The 22,592-nt window shown below is 45.3% G+C and overlaps 1 protein-coding gene across 1 annotated transcript in view; it reads left to right on the plus strand.

Annotated features, from left to right (window-relative positions):
• Window positions 1-22,592, plus strand: part of VAV1 (vav guanine nucleotide exchange factor 1) — a 125,555-nt gene that overhangs the window by 48,160 nt on the left and 54,803 nt on the right. Inside the window, exons 3-7 of the mRNA XM_077482066.1 lie at window positions 3,788-3,846; window positions 3,948-4,013; window positions 6,413-6,530; window positions 6,642-6,734; window positions 7,045-7,113. Of these exons, the coding sequence (XP_077338192.1) occupies window positions 3,788-3,846; window positions 3,948-4,013; window positions 6,413-6,530; window positions 6,642-6,734; window positions 7,045-7,113 (405 nt within the window). The remainder of the gene's footprint in view (window positions 1-3,787; window positions 3,847-3,947; window positions 4,014-6,412; window positions 6,531-6,641; window positions 6,735-7,044; window positions 7,114-22,592) is intronic.

The raw sequence follows: 22,592 nt of genomic DNA on the forward strand, positions 1-22,592 counted from the left end.
TCTCTGAAACAAATTGGCCAGAACTGAGATTTATCCCCTTGATAGTACTCAGGTTCAGATGGTTATCCAGACCAGACTGGAGAAAGGACAGGAATGCGTCCCACGGCGTACTTCCTATAATGGAAATTTCTTGCCTCACAACACACAAAGTATGCCTTTTAGGTGTAATAGATGGATCGGAAAGTCTGCCCAGGAGTCTGAGTATTTCTGGATACTTTGTCTACCTGGGGCAGCTCAGTACAAAGAGAATCACCTGAACGCCTTCTATCTCAATCCTAAAGAACTTCTTTTAATGGCACGACTTCTGGTGCCTCATTAATGTAGATCACTAGCATGGTATTGATGACTGAATTCTGGCTAGCTGAGAGGTCAAGCGTTAAAGGGACAGGTGAATTGCCTTGAACTCCAGAATGTTAATAAGAATTTCGATTTCTTAGGACTGCTCCTCACCCTGATAGGCTGGCATCTATCATGAGAATCTTCCATGTCTTTGGGGGAAAGGGTTCCATGACTTTATCCACAGGTTGGAAATCCACCATGATAGGGAAAGTCTGCACCTATAAGTCAGATGCATGAAGTAGTCCAAGGACCGATCCTGTCTGTCTCACGTTTCCATTATGTTGAATTGCAATGGCCTTGAATAAAACAGGGCATAAGGCACTGCCTAAAAGGTGGCTACCACCAGACCAAGATGCAGAATGGGCTGAAGGACTCAATTTACCTTGAGAACTATGAACAGGTTCAATTAGTATCCCTGAAAGTGCTTCTTATTCAGGACTGGGGAATTGGTCCACTGAGAAAAGAGCTGCTGAACAACAGCAAGAGGATTATCTTTGGATGGAGGCTAATTCGAGAGCATGAAGCAAGGAGGAGATGGGAGTCCAAAAACTCTAATCTCTAGGCCATACACTTAGTCCAGACAGCAAGGGGCTGGCAGGCAGCCACAAAGTCAACCATAGGTAATAGGGCCTGCCAAAGAAAAGAGGATCTTAAAAGGAGCATCTAACCTTTTGTCCACTGCTTTCATAAACACAGGATTATGTTCTACCTGGATTGTTAATGTCATGTCTTATTAAAGTGGTTCTAAATTTAAGCAGTGTAAAAAACATTTTACAGTCGCTAAATCTAAGCTCATCATAAGTCCACGTTTCTTTAAAAAAAAACTTGCCTCTAATGAATTTTCTGGTTTTCAAAGGGCAGGTCACATGATCGCTGTATGTTCCTGAGCGATTTACAGACCTGCAGGTGGGTGTGTCATAATGTGACATCTAAGTCATTGAAGTAAATTATATTTGCCACCGGTCCATATTTCCAAGGCAATGATACCTGGCGGCATTACATCACTTCCCCCTTTCACCAACCTCTTCACAAAGAACATGGGCTGGATGGGGAAGCTGCTGCCATCAGTCAAGGCAGGAAGGATGGGCAATGGGCGTGGTCTTACACTGACCACTGAAGATACAGGGATGCTGTGCAAGAGCACAGAAACATGAACTGACCACACAGCTCAGCTGCCATGCTTACTGTGGTCAGTTAACTGTCAGGCAGAGGGGCACAGACAGGATCAACCAGGTAAGAACCACAGACACGATTAAAATAATTTATAATAATAAAATTATTAATAATTTTATGAAAAAAACACACATAAATACAATAAAGAGCCAGTGCAATGGATTTTGTTTTAAGTTTACAAACACTTTAAGACAAGAAATGGCTGGTTCAATATCAAGGACTATCTGTATCTCTACTATTTCTTGTAGGAAACCCTCCTCAATAGGATATTGCTGATCAAAACTCTTAAAAAAAATAGTTTTTCAGAGTGAGACCAGTCACTGTACAAGAGAGACTCTGAGAGCAAGTGGGTTGGGAAAGTCTTTGTAGGTTTGGGCAAGTTTAGGGAACCAATTCTGAATACTGCATCAAAATGGGTAGCAATATAATCCATAAAGTAGAATCATAGGCAAAACTTTTTCCATTTTGGATAACGCAAGGAAGGATTATAACCCCTGTAAGATTTATTTTTGCCATCTTTGTCCCATTGGGGATATTTACCTTCACATCCTGTCCCATAGCCAAAAAAGGAAGTAAGAGGAAATCCCTGCTTATTATGGGCCACCCAGGTCACCAGAGCTAGTGCCTCCATTGGAGGGTTTCGCCTCTATTACTGTCCACTGCATCCATAAACAGGATTATCTTCTATCTGGACTGTTAATGTTAGTTATTAAGAGAAGAAATAGCTGGTTCATTATCAAGGACTATCTATTTCTGTAGGAAACCCTGCTCAATATGATATTTCTTAGCATAATGCTTAACCATGAGTCAAGGTGGACACGCATGCTTGAGCCAGTGCCAAAGCACTGGCCCTGCATCTTCTCTAAGCAGGATCTGGTACAGCCTCCCAAGGTTCAGCTGAGGAGTTAACTGATCCAGAAGCTGCAGGAGGAGGGCACATAGGTAATGGCACAATCAGAAAGCTTGATAAAAGAAGTCACTCACCACATAAGAGATGAGCTTCTCTCAGGAGACAGAAGACTTCTATCACCTAAGGACACAAAAGAAAATTATGATAGTTGGGAGTGGAAGGGGTTTTATGGGGGATGCCCCTGCATCCTGAAGATAGCAGAATATAACCCGTGGTTATGCCTAGAATCCTAGTGCTATGAGATATGCAGGTATCCATTGCTCATAAGACAGTAATAATTGTAATAATAACATATAAACAAATTGCACATTGTTAAAAAAGGGGTCAATCATTAAAATTCACACACTCATTGAATCTAAAGGGCCGTGTCAGCATTACCATATCACTGTATTATCAACATCTAAAGTAAGAAAGAAAAATAAACTTTTATAATTATGAAACAGCTATTCCCCAGGTCTTTGTCAAGATAAAATGTTCACTTGTTATCATTCATTACTGAAGAGAAGTAAAACAATTCAAAAGGTTAAATTTATGTACTCAGTGCTCCCCTCCACTCCTCAAAGCCCCCCAGGTCTATTTATACTCACATTTTCCAGGTGTCTTCAAGCTGGGCATGTGATCCCACAGGGTCCTCCTCATCTTCACCACATCTCAAAGCTTGGTGGCCTTCAATGATACAGAAAGTGACATTGATGTGATGATGTCAGCGCCACTCCCTACACTATCACACAGTGAATGCAGGGGACTGTGTTGACCCCACAAAACCTTGAACTCATAGTATGTCCTCAGTCTTATGAATAAAAATGGCTCCAGGCATCATTTAGCCCAGAAGATTGAGGACATCTTGTGACAAAAAGAGATTATGTCAGGGAACAGCTCCGGATTGAAGGTGGGTGTTGCTTCCTTTTTAAAACCTACTCAGGGGCATTAAAAAAAAAAGCCTAGAATTTGGCTTTATGTTAATCGATTTCACATAGATAACAATAGCAATTATAGAGACTATTGGTGTCTTTTAAGGAGCTTACAGACTTATGCCTGATCCAACAGTTTAAGAAAAATGATTGTATGTCTCTATAAGGCTAAACCTAATGTCTCCTGAACAATACCTTTTCAGTAGCAGGATTTATTGGCCAGGTGGCTATTCTCTTCCCAACTGGTATAATTTTACCTCAAAAGAAGCCAATGTGAGAGCTTGCTGCCTCCTTTGTCAAAAGTATGTGTGTTCACCCATGCGGACATGCATATTTTCACAAAAATAATTCTGCAATAATTCTGCAGCAGGATTTTAGTAAAAAGGATATGTTGTTTATAACAAGTAAACTGTACTGTAGGTGAAATACTCACTCTATTGTTATTCAATTGCAGGTTATCAACACTCTGTCTATGTTATCCTGGTCTCAGATTGCTCAGAGTAAAGGGTTTATGTATGTATCACAGGTTTGATGTCTTGCTTTTTGCACTGGAACTGCTTTTTCAAAACTGGATTTCATTTACCAATATTATATCCTTTTATTTTTCTTGCCAGACCATTTCCTACTGAGGATCTAGAGAATGACGATGAAATTTACAGTGGTCTCTCCGATAAGATGGAGTAAGTAAGCCTTATCATATAGTAAACCACAAGAAAACAGAAAAAAAAAATCATCCCCCTGCAAGTTAAGAGCATAATGCATCACATGTTAGCGTATTATGAAAGACTTACCATAAAACAAAGTCCTTTAGTGATGCACTGAAGATGGGCTTCCATCTTCATCCTGTCTAACTTATGTGTTCACGGGCTTTGGCTGTTTGAATGGCCAAGTTGCGATAACATCAATCCCTAAATGTCCTAAAAGAAAAATGCTATGCGTGGTGGAAAACTAACACTGCACATCACCCTGAACACACCACCCCCACCGAGAAACATGGTGGGGGCAGCATCATGTTGTGAGGATGCTTTTCTTTAGTAGGGACAGGGAAGATGGTCAGAGTTGTTGGGAAGATGGATGGAGCCAAATACAGGGCAATCTTAGAAGAAAACCTGTTAGAATCTGCACAAGACTTGAGACTGGGGCGGAGATTCACCTTGCAGCAGGACAATGACCCTAAACATACCGCCAGAGCTACAATGGAATGGTTTTGATCAAAGTATATACATGTGTTAGAATTGCCCAAAGTCCAGGTCTATATGAACCAAAAAAGAGAAAAAAGGTCTTTAACTTAGGTGCAATAATATCCACGTAACATTGTTTACCGAGTATCGATAGCGTCACTTTAGTCAAGAAAGCTGCGTGTATATATATATAAAAACTGAGTTGTCCTTATCAAGAGTGTAAGGAACCAGAGGACCAAATGAGTGACACAGCTTACAATGTAGGGAAAAATATGATATATTTATGAATGAATTCAAATATAATTATTCTCCCCAATGGGAGATGATAGTTATGACTAGGGATGCACCGATACAATTTTTTTTACAATGAGTACAAGTACCAATACTTTCTATTTAGTACTCGCCGCTACAAATTACTGATACCTACCGGTACTGTTTTGTTTTAACTTCAGCTGTCAGCCATTGTACAAAGCATTGAAAAGTTATTTACAAATGAAATAAATAGATTTTTTTTTTAATTTAGCACTTTTCCAATGTGTAAATATATGTTAATGTTTGCTTGCTTAAAAATATTTACTAACAAAGCAAACAAAAAAAAAGTTTTAATTGTTTATCGTTTATAAAATAGATGTGAACAGTGAACAAAAGAAAAAAGCAGGAAAATAATAATTAAATGGAGCAGAATAGGGAATTAAGGCTGATTAGAGTAAATTGAGCATTATTAAGGGGTCAAAAAAGAGACATTTGTTCATCCCTTTGATCTGCAGATGAAGAAACAGAAATATACAAAAAGAAACAATAGAAGGAATAGTATTGGGGGGATGGGATTATTACGGTGCTATGCTTGCTAGATAAATAGGCACCGTAATAATCCCATCCCCCCAATACTATTCCTTCTAACTACCAATCCAGGGATGAGGTGCTTTATTGTATCAGACTCCCCTGCCTGATCTCCTTTCTTCCAAAAAGAAACAATGTTTCTTTTTTTTTTTTTGGTGTTTTAGGGCTGAGCAATGTAATAAACATTGCCGGCTTCTTTTTTTTTTTTTGACAGCTACAATTATCGGACATCTTTAACACTGGGGAGACCCAATGAAAGCTCAAAGAGCAGAACCTGAAAGTATCGGTTTCAGGTATCAGTGCATTTGCACAAGTACCGATACTTGTGCAAATACTTGGTATCGGCACAACCCTAGTTATGACACTGATAACATGACAAATATCCAGCGATTACTGTGTCGAATAGTCTCTAGATATGGCAACACACAGCACAAGACAACAGACACAAAACATTACAATAAAACAAATAAACAATCGTCCAGATGCCAAAGATCTATGTGTGGACGTCCATGCCAAGACCAATGTGTCTTATTTCCAAACCTAAATCCAATTGAGAATTTGTAGCAAGACTTGAAAATTGCTGTTTACAGACGCTCTTCATACAACTTGACAGAGCTTGAGCTATTTTGCAAAGAAAAATGGGCAAAATGTCACTCTCTAGATGTGCAAAGCTTGTAGAGAAATACCCACAAAGACTTGCAGCTGTAATTGCAATGAAAGTTGGATCTACAAAGTATTGACTCAGGGGGGCTGAATACAAATGCACGCCACACTTTTCACATATTTATTTGTAAAAAGAAATGTGAAAACCATTTATCATTTTCCTTCCACTTCACAATTATGCGCCACTTTGTGTTGGTCCATCACATAAAATCCCAATAAAATACATTTGCGTTTTTGATTGTAACATGCCAAAATGTAAAAAATGTCAAGGGGTATAAATACTTTTTTTAAGGCACTGTACAGGTGTTTACATCTGTACAGTTCCTTGGCGGGGGGGGGGGGGGGTCTAATTCTGTCATTACATCATAGTAATCCCATTCTTTCATCTCAAACAGTGACACAGGAGAAGAAGATGAGGATCTCTATGACTGTGTTGATATGGATGAAGAAGAAGGCAATGAAATATATGAGGTTCTCATGAATGATGACCAACCTGCTCCAAAAAAAGATGTGGTAAGCATAGATCTATGGTTTTTATGGGGGTATAAGAAATGCAGGCTGGGTGTATAGAGAGTGCAAGAAACCATAGTCGGGAGACTCTTTCTGATCTCTGATTCTTAATAGAAAATGACTACAGAAGATATGAAAAGATGCTGCCTCCAGGAACTGTACCAGACAGAAGAAAAGTACTCAGATACACTTGGATCCATCTGTCAGGTAACAACATATACAGCAGTAGATGAAGTATGCTGCCTACTAAAAATAAAATAAAAAAAATTGACAGGCTTCATAAATGGCCTGTTCAAGTTCTCTTTTATATTTTTCTCTCTACCTAGTCACCCTTCCCTCTGTCCATCATGTTCTTGATCCTTGTTGCCCACAACTAATCCTGAGACTTGCCAACACCATTTCACATGTCTTACTTCTGCCCTCCCCACATCCTTCACTCCCAAGAACCAGATCACTGTTTAAATAGTAAAATGGCTACTATCTTGTAAAAGTGAAACTAGAATGTTCTTTTTTTCAGTTCTTTATGAAGCCCCTTCAGACATTCCTAACTGAAAGTGAAAAGACCAGTATCTTCATCAACATAGAGGTAACTATATGCTGAGCTAGAAATGTATATATTTTTCAATTTTTGCGTGAGCTTTACATAGCACAAATGACAGTTCCTTTAAATTATGTTTTCCACATTAAGCGGGCTCCATACCCACTGCTAAAGTATTACTGCAAAAAAATGGGATATGGTACCTCAAATTTGCTCCAACAGTGGGATCATAAAAAGAAAGAAAAAGCATGATCACTCAAAATGTGTGTGTATGTTTGTGTGTTCTTCATCTCATATTACCATTAAAATACATCTTTACACACTAAAGCATTATACATTTTTGCATGCAATTAGTTTGTGTTTTTATCAGTATTTGTAAAGTGATCACAACATGACTGAACAGCAATGTTCCAAAAAAGGGTACTCACCGTAATGCATGACACATTCTAACTGCTGTCCTTTTTTTCACTGCATTATTTAAGATAATGTTTTATGTTTGCTGGTATCTCTTTCCTATTCTACATATTAATGTTGGTTTATTGCCCTTCCCTTTCTTAACCTTCCATCTTTAAAAACATAAGTTTGCCAGTAAGGGTATCACTTACACTCCAAACATTTAGCATTGATTAATGCAGTGAAAATTTGAAAATAAAAATCTGATTAAAGAAAAGTTTATGCTTTAGGGAACCTCACATAGCATACATTGAAAAATAGAGCACTCCTCTCAGGGGCGTACCAATAAGGGGGCGGTGGGTGCGGTCCGCCCCAGGTGCCACACTTTTGGGGGGTGTCAGTGGCCAAGTGACTTTGATATGGGGGTGAATTCCGCACCCAAGTCGGGGTGACACGTCAGATCATATCAAGGGCATCCCTGCTGTCTCTGGTTGCTCATTTTCACTTTATTTTTTTTTAGAACACCCCCCCCCCCCGTGCCATGGCCACAATGGACTGTTCCAGACTGTTCAGTGAGGGACTGTATTCCCTCCTGCTAGCTCCGCCTCCACCCACCACTGCTGCTGCCTGTGTGTGTCTGTCTCATCTCTCTCCGCTTGGGCGGCTGCTTCCACACAGTGATTACAGAGTCCTCCCTAGCTGACTGAGAGCCCGAGGTGGTGAGCAGAGGGGGGGGGGGGGATTGATGTAAGAAGAGGCTACCCCTGTGCTGGTCTAAGATGGGGGGGTGGGTCAGTGACTGTGAATGCCATGTCCACCACTCCCTCCCCCTGCCATGTGTATTGTGTAGCTGTCTGACCTGATTGGGGGGGTTGATGTAAGAAGGGGCTGGAGGAGTGTGTCTACCCCTGCCATGTGCTGGTCGGGGGGGGGGGGGGGGTCAGAGTGATTGCTGTGTCCCCCTCCTCCTGCCATGTGTATAGTGTAGCTGATTGGGGGGGGGGGGGGGTTTGATGTAAGAAGAGACTGGAGTATTGTCTACCCTGTGCTGGTCTGAGAGGGGGGGGGTCAGGGTGACTGCTGTGTCCATCACCCCCTCCCCCTGCCATGTGTATAGTGTAGCTGACCTGATGGGGGGGGGGTTCAGAATGCAGATATGTGCTGTATACAGGGTGCAGAATGTAGATATGTGCTGTATGCAGGGTGCAGAATGCAGATATGTGCTGTATACAGGGTGCAGAATGCAGATATGAGCTGTATACAGGGTGCAGAATGCAGATATGAGCTGTATACAGGGTGCAGAATGCAGATATGAGCTGTATACAGGGTGCAGAATGCAGATATGAGCTGTATACAGGGTGCAGAATGCAGATATGAGCTGTATACAGGGTGCAGAATGCAGATATGAGCTGTATACAGGGTGCAGAATGCAGATATGAGCTATATACAGGGTGCAGAATGCAGATATGTGCAGAATACAGGCACATGCTATATACAGGGTGCAGATATGTGCTATATACAGGGTGCAGAATGCAGAATACAGGCGCATGCTATATACAGGGTGCAGAATGCAGATATGTGCTATATACAGGATGCAGATATGTGCTGTATACAGGGTACAGAATGCAGATATGTGCTGTGTATATAATAAATATTCTTGAAAAAATGGAAAATAAATCGTGGGTGTTTTTTCATTTAAAATGGGGGGGGGGGGGCAGATATAGGATCTGCCCCGGGTGCCAAATGCTCTAGGTATGCCCCTGACTCCTCTACTATTGCACGACACAAAACCCACAAAGTTCTATGACTGTTTTTTTTAAAGGTGAGCTCAAGGAACAAAAACGTTTATTCAAATATATTTTTAAATAGTCACAAAAGATAAAATGTACTGGGTGTGCACCAAATCCCTTTGCAGACTCAATATTACCTTGTAAATGTAGCTGGGACATCACCATTGTGCTGCACATACTCTTTTCAGAGAGATAGTTGGGACCCAGCAGAGAGACACATACTTGAAATGTCAACATTATGCTAGGATGAGTTTTTATGCTGCTTCTCATATATGTACACACACAGTATTTTACAAAAGTGAGTACACCCCTTACATTTTTGTAAATATTTTATTATATCTTTTCATGTGACAACATTGAAGAACTTACATTTTGCTACAATGTAAAGTAGTGAGTGTACAGCTTGTATAACAGTGTAAATTTGCTGTCCCCTCAAAATAACTCAACACACAGCCATTAATGTTTAAACTGCTGGCAACAAAAGTGAGTACACCGCTAAGTGAAAAATTGGGCCCAATTAGCCATTTTCCCTCCCCGGTGTCATGTGACCCGTTAGTGTTACAAGGTCTCATGTGAATGGGGAGCAGGTGTGTTAAATTTGGTGTTATCACTCTCACTCTTTCATACTGGTCACATGGCAAAGATGAGGATCTGAAAAATAGAATTGTTGTTCTACATAAAGATTAGGCTTAGGCTATAAGAAAATTGGCAATACCCTGAAACTGAGCTACAGCATGGTGGCCAAGACCATACAGCAGTTTAACAGGACAGGCTCCACTCAGAACAGGCCTTGCCATGGTCGACCAAAGAAGTTGAGTGAACATACTCAGAGTCATATGCCGAGGTTGCCTTTGAGAAATAGACTTATGAGTGCTGCCAGCATTAATGCAGAGGTTGAGGGGGTGGAGGGTCACACTGCATAGAAGTGGTCTGCATGTCTGTCATCCCAGAAGGAAGCCTCTTCTAAAGATGATGCACAAGAAAGCCCAGAAACAGTTTGCTGAAGGCAAGCAAACTAAGGACATGGATTACTGGAACCATGTCCTGTGGTCTGATGAGACCAAGATAAATTTATCTGGTTTAGATGGTGTTGAGCATGTGTGGCAGCAACCAGGTGAGGAGTACAAAGACAAATGTGTCTTGCCTACAATCAAGCATGGTTGTGGGAGTGTCGTGGTCTGGGGTTGCGTGAGTGCTGCCGGCACTGGGGAGCTACAGTTCATTGAGGGAACCATGAATGCCAAAATGTACTGTGACCTACTGAAACGGAGCACAATCCCCTCCCTTCAGAGATTGGGCCACAGGGCAGTATTCCAACATGATAACGGACCTAAACACACCTCCAAGATGACCACTGCCTTGCTAAAGATGCTGAGGGTAAAGGTGATGGACTGGCTAAGTATGTCTCCAGACCTAAACCCTATTGAGCATCTGTGGGGCATCCTCAAACAGAAGGTGGAGGATCGCAAGGTTTCTAACATCCACCAGCTCAGTGATGTCATTATGGAGAAGTGGAAATGGGCTCCAGTGGCAACCTGTGAATCTCTGGTTGACTCCAAGAGGCTTAAGGCACTGCTGGAAAATAATGGTGGCCACACAAAATATTGACACTTTGGGTCCAATTTGCACATTTTCACTTAGGGGTATATTCACTTTTGTTGCCAGCGGTTTAGACATTAATGGTTGTGTGTTGAGTTATTTTGAGGGGATAGCAAATTTGCACTGTTATACAAGCTGTACAATCAATACTCTACATTGTAGCAAAGTGTAATTTCTTCAGTGTTGTCACATGAAAAGATATAATAAAATATTTACAAAAATATGAGGGGTGTACTCACTTTTGTGAGATACTGTGTATGTATGTATATTTCTGATGTCAGTAGCTGCAGAGTGGTTTAGATTTGTGGTTTTGGTGTAAGAGGGTTTAGTCAGAATCTATTTAGCTACGGTAGGCTGCTTTGATATTTGAGTGTTGACGCTTGTATTCAAAAGATGATGATGACCAAAGGTAGGTTTTGTAAAGGACTATGAATTGCAAGTTACTCCCATGTGGGTACCAATCTTTAGCATAGAAAAATGTGCTGCTGAAGGTCCCACACAGATGAAAGCCTTTGAGTTCTTTGTAGCTTACCAAAGTCCGATGTTGGCATTTTCGTTTACTTTTCTTTGGCAAATCAATAACTGACCGATTGGGAACATGCCTGGCCAGTGAGGGTTACCTAGAAATCATTGCAAGTTGTTGTTATAGCTTTTTCAGGTTGCAAGAAAGTATTCTGAAATCAAATAAAAAGGGTCATATTATTTAAAGACAACAGAACATTGTTATCAAATACTTATGGCGCATACACACGTAGCGGACTATCGGACGGACTTATTCCGGCGGACTTCCCACCGTACTGTCCGCCGGACTTTCCGAACGGGCTACTTGCCCACACACAGCACTTTTTTAGCGGACTAATACGGCGTACTAAGTCCGCCTGACTATCCGCCGTACTTTTGAAATGAACGGACTCGCCCACACACGCAGAGGAAACTCCGCTCATTTTGAGCACGTCTCCAGGTAGCCAGGGCCAGCGAAGGAGGCGTTGCTGGCCCTGTCACCTGGTATGAACTTAAAGGGGAGTCCCTACGCCGAAAAATCGGCGTGGGGGTCCCCCCCTAAGTCCACATCAGACCCTTGTCCGAGCACGCTACCCGGCCGGCCAGGAAAGGGGGGGACGGGCGAGCGCCCCCCCTCCTGAACCGTACCAGGCCGCGTGCCCTCAACATGGGGGGTGCCTTAGGGAAGGGGGGGCCGTGCGGCCCCTCCCACCCCAAAGCACTTTGTCCCCATGTTGATGAGGACAAGGGCCTCTTCCCGACAACCCTGGCCGTTGGTTGTCGGGGTCTGCGGGCGGGGGGCTTATCGGAATCCGGGAGCCCCCTTTCATAAGGGGGCCCCCGGCCCCCCACCCTATGTGAATGAGTATGGGGTACAATGTACCCCTACCCATTCACCTGTGGAAAAAAGTAAAAAAAAAAACACAACACACAAGGGTTGGTTAAAATAGTTTATTGCACAGCTCCGGGAGTCTTCCGTCTTCGGGGGTCTTCTCGCCGCACTCCTCCGCTATCTTCTGCTAGCTCTTTTGCTAGCGGAGGAGCCCGGCTTTCTTCTTCGCCGCCGCCGCCCTCTTCTTCCGGCTTCGGGGGTCTTGTCCCCCTCTTCGGGGTTCTTGTCCCCCTCTTTGGTTCTTCTTGCCGGGCCACCGCGCCTTCTTCTAGCTCTTTTACAGGCGGTGGCCCAGTCTTCTGTCGCCGCTTTCGCCGTCTTCTGTTCTTTTCTTCTCTTCAGATGTTTCCTCGTCGCATCCTCCGCTCACAATGGCACGGACGCGACGTGCGGCGACTTATATAGGGACATCACCGGATGATGTCCCCGCCTATTATGATGTCACAGTCCCAGCATCCTCTGGGACTGTGACACCATAATGGGCGGGGACATCATCTAGTGGCTGGGAACTGCGAAAGGCCCGGTCGGGGCCGTTCCCTGCCACCGCGGCTGCCGCCATCTTGAGGCCTGTGGGGCCTCCAACATCCCCGGGCTTGGGTGCTGGCTACACCTGGCCGGACGGCGGCTGCTCCATCCAAGTCTGCGGCGGCAACCCGGCGGAGCGATTGGTCGGTGTGAGGACTCTGGAAACCTCCGGAAGAGCTGTATAGGTGGCCATCCCTGCATCCTGTGGCCTGGGGCACCCAGCACATCCTCTATAACAGGTACTGTGACTTGGGGTAGCAGGACTATTCCTTTGGGAGCCCCCCTATCCTAGTAGAGCTTCTCTCTGGGGCTGGCTCTGACCCCCTCACTGAGGATTTCACAGGGGCACCGTCTATCCTGCCTCCTGGAGCCTGGTGCCCAATAGTGCTGCCACAGAGGATTGCCCTGGCTCTGTGGCTGGGAGGCTGCCGGCATTCCAAGTATTCTGCCTTCTAGACCCTGGTGCCCGCCTGCCGCCCCTTGCCAGACGTGAGGCCCAGTCCTGGATCGGGCCGCATTGCGGATGGGCCCCCCTAAGACCCACTGCTCCCACTCGAAACACAAAAGCAAGAACTCTCACCCGGCTTCCCTGGTGGCTGCGTTGTCGGGGCGGCGGCCACCATGGCGGCGGCGACATCAACGACCGCTGAGTCTGGGGCAGCGGAGTCCCCCACGGGAGCAGAGATCCTGGTGGCCATCACGGCATGCAAAGAGACCCTAACTACTAAGATTGATTTCCTGACTATGGATGTCGGCCTCATCCGTCAAGATATGGATAAGTTTCGATGCCGCATAGCGGAGGTGGAGGACAGGTTCGGTCGGATTCGAGAGAGGTGAAGGCGCTCCAAGAGCGAGCTATCGATACTGAAAATCGCCTCAGGCAGGGCCGGATTAACATAGGGGCTATTGGAGCTGCAGCTCCAGGCCCCTTTCTCAAGATAGGCCCATTTGCCCAAAAAAAAAAAAAAATCAAAAAAGAAAAAGATTGACTTTGAGGATTGTAGCTCGGCGATCAGGAGTCACAGAGACCCCAAATTTGGTAGCTAAATACCAACCCCAGCACTGGTTAAAATATGGGGCTTCTATCATTTATGGTTCCAGAGATACTGGGCTCCTTCCATAGCCTGTCAGAAGCTACATACAGAGCGGCCAGTTTAAATACAAGCTGGAACACTCTGCAGCAGACGGAGAGGATGACCTCACAGTGCTTAATAATAATTATTTGTATATTACTTATGATAATTAACCCCTTGCCACCCAGGCCCATTCTGAGACTTCTCTCCTACATGTAAAAATCATCATTGTTTATGCTAGAAAATTACTCAGAACCCCCAAGCATTATATATATTTTTAGCAGACACCCTATGGAATAAAATTGTGGTCTTTGCAACTTTTTATGTTACACGATATTTGCGCAGCAATTTTTCAAACGTTTTTTTTGGAAAGAAACTGTTTCATTCACAAAAAAAACACTAAAGTTAGCACGATTTTTTGTTGTGTACTAAGCGATGCTTTACATTTTTTTACAGGTTACATGTTTAGAGTTACAGAGGAGGTCTAGTGCTAGAATTATTGCTCTCGCTCTAACAATCGTGGCGTATGTAACCTGTGTATATCTGGCTCTGATACTAACCAGTGCCTACCCAGGGACTGACTAGTATCTCTCCCCAGCCTGTCCCCACACACCCTCTCACCTGCTGACCTGTGAATGGGGCAATCACTCCCGCAGTGTTATTGTGTTCTGCCAGTGAATACAATGATTAGTGTTGCTAACTATAGCTGGCAGCACTGATTGTTTTGGGGAAAACCTGACAGGCTGGTTGTACTCAAGTCAGTTAATAGGTTGACTTGTGTAAAACCAGCTAGCCCATACATAGATCGACTATGGCTGGTCTCTGCTTAATTGGTGTAATTTAAATCCATGTATGGCCCTCTAAACCACTACACAGCCCCTAAACATCCTTCCACAAACCTTTACATTTTTCCTTCCCAGATTACTTCATCCTCCTCTCCTATACATAGTGCCCACTGTCATACTCTCCACACTTCTCTCCTATACATAGTGCCCACTGTCATACTCTCCACACTCCTCTCCTGTACATACTACTCACTGTCATACCCTCCACACTCCTCTCCAATACATAGTGCCCACTGTCATACCTCCAATACTTCTCTCCTATACATAACGCCCGCTGTCATATCCTACACACTCCTCTCCTATACATAGTGCCCGCTGTCATACACTTCTCTCCTGTACATAGTGCCCACTGTCGTACCCTCCACACTCCTCTCCTATACATAGTGCCCACCGTCATACCCTCCACACTCCTCTCCTGTACATACTACTCACTGTCATACCCTCCACACTCCTCTCCTATACATAGTGCCCACTGTCATACCTCCAACACTTCTCTCCTATACATAGTGCCCACTGTTATACCCTCCACACTCCTCTCCTATATATAGTGCCCACTGTCATACCTCCAACACTTCTCTCCTATACATAGTGCCCCCTGTCATACCCTCCAAACTCCTCTCCTATACATAGTGCCCACTGTCATACCTCCAACACTCCTCTCCTGTACATACTACTCACTGTCATACCCTCCACACTCCTCTCCTATACATAGTGCCCAATGTCATACCCTCTACACTCCTCTGCTGTGCATACTGCCCACTGTCATACCTTTCGCACTCCTCTCCTGTACATACTACTCACTGTCATACCCTCCACACTCCTCTCCTATACATAGTGCCCAATGTCATACCCTCTACACTCCTCTGCTGTGCATACTGCCCACTGTCATACCCTTCGCACTCCTCTCATGTACATACTGCCCACTGTTAGACCCTCCACATTCCTCTCCCTCACCTGCACATACTTCCCCCTTTTATACCATCCATACTCCTCCAATATGCCTCTTACCCACAAAAACTGTTCTTTAAAATTATACTGAATATCCTCAATGTTACCAGCTCTAGAATGGGCACTTTTGTCAGTTCAACTAAAGAAAATCTCACAGTTCTCATATTTGTTCTTCCCCATTATTAGTACTTATTTCATTTTGCAATTACTATTGTGATGTATAGAGGAACATAGGGGATGTCAGCTACTCTAAATATAGCACTTGTAAAAAAAAGTGTCGCTGAAATTATTTTTCAAATGTTGACAACTATGCACTTAGGCACTGCCCAAGGGCCACAGGGTAAGTAGGGGCCCCATGAGAGGCTCCTGTGATATTAAAGCAGTAGTAAACTTTTCTAACATTACTACATTTTAGAGGCCCTGGGGTAGGTTATGCCATAATGTACAAGTATGCACAGCATATTAGCACATTAGGGTACACTTAAATTGTCAGACTGAGCCCTCCAGTGCTGTGCTGTGATCAATCTGGCGGGGCCCGGGCACTTCCATCTTCACCCGGTCTTCCTTCTGGGTTCTGTGCCTTCGGTCACTTGCCTTGGCCAGGCTGCGTTGATGTCACTCCCACACATGCTCATGTGCATCCTCTCTCTCCTATCCCCCCCTTTCTCTCTCATCCTCCCGCCCTTACCCCTCACACCTCCTTCATCCCCTTTCTCTCTCTCTGTCTTTCTCTCTCTCTCATCCTCCCTCTCTCTCTTTAATTGAATTTGTTATAACAAAAAATAGTTTGCATTTTTATTTATTTATTGTTCATAAAAGGCCCCACCAAAATCCTCAGCACCAGGCCCATGATGTTCTTAATCTGGCCCTGGCCTCAGGCGCAACAACATCCGCACACTTGGCTTACCCGAGAGAGCTGAGGGACCCAAGCCGGCTGAGTTTACTGAACAGCTTTTGTCCACCCTGTTTAACTTGGGTGCTACGCCGCCCACCTTCGTGGTTGAAAGAGCCCACAGGGTCCCGCCACTCCCGCCTAGACCGGGGGCCCCTCCACATCCCTTCCTCCTGCGTTTACTGACCTATCGCGATCACATCCTGGCGGCGGCACGAGCCATGCCGGAAATTAAGTATGAAAACACCAAACTGTCGTTCTTTCCTGACTTCTCCCAGGAGGTACAGCAACGCCGTAAGTCATTCACTGATGTCCGACGTCACCTTCGGGAAAAGGGAATACGTTTTGGCCTCCTGTATCCCAGCAAGCTGAGGGTCACCGATGGAGACCACACCCGCTTTTTTGACACCCTCGAGGCTGCCGCAGCGTGGTTGGACACACGCTAGTGCCATGATGCCAAATGGAACCGTGAGGGACACACATCCTGTGGAGTATAACTGAGTATCTTTCTCTCCCCTATTGATCTACCTTCGGGTCCCTTGTTGTCCATCAGCACTCCTTACTCTCAGGTCCCATGACTGTCTTCCTTGCTGTGCTTCGACATCATCCTGACCCTACCACCTACACCCCTTTGCCCATGGAACTGAGCTCAACCCCTCCTGCTTGAGGAGCTCCCTCAACCCTTGTGCGGACTTTAGTCCTCAACCCCCAGCGAGGACTCCCCCAAGTCCTCTCCGGGGTACTTCCCCTTCCCTTACCTAAGTCCCGGCTAGGACGCTTGCCGGTTACGGCGACACCCCCCTCCCTTGTTTCTTGGTCCAGGACATGACATTACTACCTTAGTAAAAAGGGTTCGATGTTGGTAAGTTCTGGGTATAGGCCTGATCTGATCACTTCCCAGTTTTTCGGGATGTCATCAGATGAGGGCAGGTTCGACACCTCGGTGTCATCAAAGGTATTGTTTAGAGGTTTTGTTACTGTTTATGTTCATATGTTTTTTTTGGTCTTCCACTGGTCTTCCCTTAACCTGGCGCGGGTTCCCTGGATCATTGCTGCTCCTGGGGTGTACACTACCCTGTTTCAGCCCTCCTCTTTTCCCCCACCAAACCCCAGTACAATGAAGGGACATGACACCCCCACCTACAGTGCACTGTCCTGGAATGTCCGGGGCCTTAACTCTAAGTTTAAAAGAGCGGTGCTCTTCAAATACCTTAAATTGCACTCCCCACATATTGTAATTCTCAAAGAAACATACCTCATGGGCAGCAAACTACTCGCTTTGAAAAAAACATGGATCCAGAGAGCCTTTCATGCCTCTTACTCAACGTATGCCAGAGGGGTCACCATCCTAGTTAGTAAATCCTTCCCATGTGTAATTGAACATGTTCACACTGACCCCCAGGGTAAATATGTGATCCTAGTGTTCACTGTCTGGGGTATTTGATACATTGTGGTGGGTGTTTACGTCCCCCCTCCTTTCTCCCCCTCTGTCCTTTACACCAGTGGTCATCAACCCTGTCCTCAGGGCCCACTGACAGGCCAGGTTTGCAAGATAACTGAACTACATCACAGGTGATATCATTTGCTGCTCAGTGATTGCAGAATTCTAGTCTGCATCTCCCCAAGGTAATACATAAAACCTGGCCTGTTAGTGGGCCCCGAGGACAGGGTTGATGACCACTGCTTTACACCATTTTGGATAAAATTACCCCGTACTGCCCGGCCAAATTGCTGCTCATGGGTGATTTTAACTCCATTCTGGCTCCGGACCTGAATAGGCCTACCTCCCCAAAACAATCCTCCACTGAACTACACACATGGGTAGAGACACTGGGTGTGTCGGAAGTGTGGAGATTGCTACATCCCATGACCAGGGCATACTCATATTTCTCTAACATGCATAAAACCTCTTCCCATATAGATCTAGCCTTTGCCAACCCGACTATGCTGACAGATGTACTAGACGCTTCCTACTTGTCCAGCGGTCTCTCAGACCACTGTTCCCTACTTCTTAACATTCGTTCCCCGTCCTCTCGTTCCTCGTCCCTTTGGCGCTTGGCCCACTGGATCTCCCATGCGGACCTCGCACATACCATTCCCCCACAACTGACAGAATTTTGGGACCTTAACACGGGGACCTCCTCCACAACCGTGACCTGGGACGCCTTTAAGGCTTTTACCAGGGGGCAGTATATCTCCTCCATTGCTGGGCTTCGGAGGGAGCAAACCACTATCACTGCCAACTTGCAGGCTGCAGCGCAATCCCAGTCAGACATGTATGCCGCCGACCCCTCAAATACAAATTTTGACTCCCTCAATGCAGCAAAACGTGAACTACACCTCCACCTTACTGAGGTGACTAGACTGGACCTTTACCGGACTCGACCGCCTTTTTTTGGAGCAGGGAGACCGGAACGGCTGCCTCCTGGCAATGTTGGCGCAACATGATAAACCCTTGACAGCAATCCCCAGTGTAGTGTCCCCTTTGGGTGAATCGGCCTCCTCCTTGCCGGAGATACTAGAGGTATTCCACCAATATTACATCTCCATCTATACCTCTGCTCTGCCATCGGATTTCCAGCCACAAGACCTTGCACCCTGGCTGGACCCCTTGGCATTGGGTTGGCTTTCTGATGAGGAGAGGGAGTCCCTGGTCAGACCGATTGCTACAGAGGAGGTACTGAGGGCATTGGGGTCCTTCCCAGATGGGAGGTCTCCGGGCCCGCACGGGCTCCCCATCGAGTTTTGCAAGACTCATGGGGACCTGCTGGCTCCCAGGTTGGCTCAACTTTTTAATCACTGTTTGGCTGATGGTGCCCTTCCGGACTCCATGGGCCATGCCCACATTGTTCTCATCCAGAAACCTCCTAAAGATCCCATGGCCTGTGCTTCCTACAGGCCTATTGCCTTACTCAACACAAATTTCAAGATCCTCACCAAATTATTGACCCTGGGACTGCAGCCCCTACTGCCCACTATTATCGAGACTGACCAGACTGGTTTTATGGCCAACAGAGCAATGGATGTCAACATGAGACGCCTGTTCACCAATATACACGCACAACATCTCAATATGGGGTCCAGGGTGGTGGCCTCTCTTGATATTGAGAAGGCCTTCGACGCGGCCTTTTCTCTGGGAGGTCCTCCGGCGAATGGGATTTCCCCTAGTTTTTATCGAGTGGATCAGGGTCCTTTACCGTAACCCACCTCTGCCATTAAGCTGGGGGGGTCTGTCACGGTCTTTCAGTTTATCCAGGGGTAGGCGACAGGACTGCCCTCTCTCTCCAGCCCTATTCGCCATTGCGATGGAGCCGCTTGCGGAGGCCCTCCGCATCTCCCCATGTGTTAGGGGGCTGCGGATCAGTTGGTTGGAGGAAAGGGTCGCCCTTTACGCGGACGACCTACTACTTTTTCTCAATGATGCGGGTCCATCACTTGAGGGAGCACTAAAGTTCCTTGACTCCTTTTCCTCTGTCGCGAGTCTCAAAGTTAACTGGACAAAATCCCTCTTATTCCCCATAGACCCGGTGGCCCGAACCACGGCTCCTCCTGACACTCTCCTCCAATGGGTCGCATCCTTCAAGTGTTTGGGAGTGGTGGTCTCCAGACAGGCCTCGGATTACATACCCCTTAACCTTTCCCCGGTAGTTCAGGAAGCTCGACTAAGACTGAAGGCGTGGGAGTCATTACCACTTTCCTTGATGGGATGTATAAATTTGTTTAAAATGAAACTGTTACCTAAGTTCACATACCTATTTCGCCACTCTCCCCAGTGGTTACCAAAAACTTTTTTCACACGTTTACATCGCCTCCTTTTTGTGGGGTTCCCAGTCTCCCCGCTATAGCTGGACCACACTGACGCGCCCGATCTCTCGAGGCGGCTTGGCGTGCCCGGATTTATATAAATTTATATAAATACTTCTTAGCCACCCAGCTAGTCATGGCTGCCTGGTGGCTTAATCCGGACTCTTGAGGCACTAAAATTTTTGCTTTTTCGAGGCTCTGGTTCCCCCTATCCACTGATGCCTTCAATGCGCAAAATATCCTAAACAGGAAATTTCGCCTAGTGCCCCCCTCTGGCGAAACCCTACCCTGGAACACATTTATAAATTACCGGAGCCTCAGGCCTGGACCAAATTCCACATTAAAATGATCTCGCAGATTGTTTCCGACCACTCCCTGATCCAGCTTTCCAAATTACACTCAGACTTTAATGTGCAGCGGTCCTATTTTTGTTAAATATCTCCAACTCTCCCACGCCTTCAGTAGCCATTTCTCCGGCTCCCCTCCTGAGCTAGTTCAGTCTTCCCTGGAGAATCTCCTTAGGGCTGACTGTGCACAAAAACCCACTTCCCAATTGTATTCCCACCTGCTTATCACTTATCTCCCGGCATTAGATAAGCTAAGAGCTAAATGGTCTGGCGACATCCCTGATCTGGACAATGATGATTGGGATGACGTTTGGGATTTCCCTTTTAAATCCTTGGTCTCTCTGAGAGACCACCTGATCCAATTTAAGATCGTCCACCGGGCATACTTTACTCCCCACAGGTTGCATAAAATGCACCCGGATTCCCCTCCTGGGTATTGGAGATGTGGCGGAATTCCTGCGGACTTTGCCCACATCTTCTGGACCTACCTACTAATTGTTTGCTACTGGCATGAGATTCTAGCCTTCATCACACAGGTTACTTCAATATCACTGCAGCCAACAATGGCAATTTGTCTATTGGGTCTAGTTGAACAACTAATCCCCACGGTGGTGGGTCGTACACTTGTGGGTCTCCTATTGTTTTACGCCTGCAAAGCCATAGCCCTCAGTTGGCGCAAACCAACCCCCCCCTCCTCTTTCCCTGTGGAAACAACTCATTAATAATAGCCTACTGCTATACAAGGATACCTACACCAATAGAGGCTGCCCCAGCAAGTATGATAAAACCTTGTCTAAATGGTTGGCTGATCCCTCCACTGCTTTGGAGGTCGCCTAGTAGTGCCCGATCCAGGTAGATCCCACACAAATTCCATGGTGTATACTGAAAAGGCTGGTTGTACTGCTGTCATGAACTGTTGCCATGACACCCAGAATCCTGGGAGTCTGTGATGTTGTATGACATTCATAATACTGGTTATGTGCCTGTTATTCTTGTAAGGAACTACCCTATGGAATCCCTGCGAAGACTCCAACTTGCCGTGTAAGACCAAAGTATGTCTGTTTGGTTGTGTATGTTGTTTTGTACAAATCAATAAAAAGATGTTTTAAAAAAAAAAAGATTACTGTTCACAAGTGCAAACCATCCAACTTGAAGGAGCTGGAGCAGTTTTGCAAGGAGGAATTGGCAAAAATCACAGTAGTAAGATGTGGGAAGCTCATAGAGACTTATTCAAAGCGACTTGGAGCTGTGATAGCTGCAAAAGGAGGTGGCTCTACAAAGTATTTTGTACTATTTGTTGTTTGCTTATTCTGTAAATTTAATTATGCAAATCCTCAAACAATCCATGTTAATTCCAGTTTGTGAGGCAACAAAACATGAAAAATGCCAAAGGGGGTGAATACTTTTGCAAGGCACTGTAAAAAAGGCAACCCCTCCCCCAATGAAGGTGTTCGATAACCTAGCCTGCGACAGGCCACTAGAGAGGGAGTCCTGTGCTGAAATGAGGATGGGCCAGGATAGGTCAATTCTGGTAAGTACAGTGGTGTGAAAAAGTGTTTGCCCCCTTCCTCATTTCCTGTTCCTTTGCATGTTTGTCACACTTAAGTGTTTCGGAACATCAAACCAATTTAAACAATAGTCAAGGACAACACAAGTAAACACAAAATGCAATTTGTAAATGAAGGTGTTTATTATTAAAGGTGAAAAAAAATCCAAACCATCATGGTCCTGTGTGAAAAAGTGATTGCCCCCTAAACCTAATAACTGGTTGGGCCACCCTTAGCAGCAACAACTGCAAAAAAGCGTTTGCGATAACGTGCAATGAGGCTTTTACAGCGTCCTGGAGGAATTTTGGCCCACTCATCTTTGCAGAATTGTCCTAATTCAGTTACATTAGAGGGTTTTCGAGCATGAACGG

Source organism: Lithobates pipiens, unplaced genomic scaffold, assembly GCF_037356315.1.
Source record: "Lithobates pipiens isolate NorthernLeopardFrog02 unplaced genomic scaffold, aLitPip1_a1.2 Scaffold_16, whole genome shotgun sequence".
Classification (NCBI taxonomy): Eukaryota; Metazoa; Chordata; class Amphibia; order Anura; family Ranidae; genus Lithobates; species Lithobates pipiens.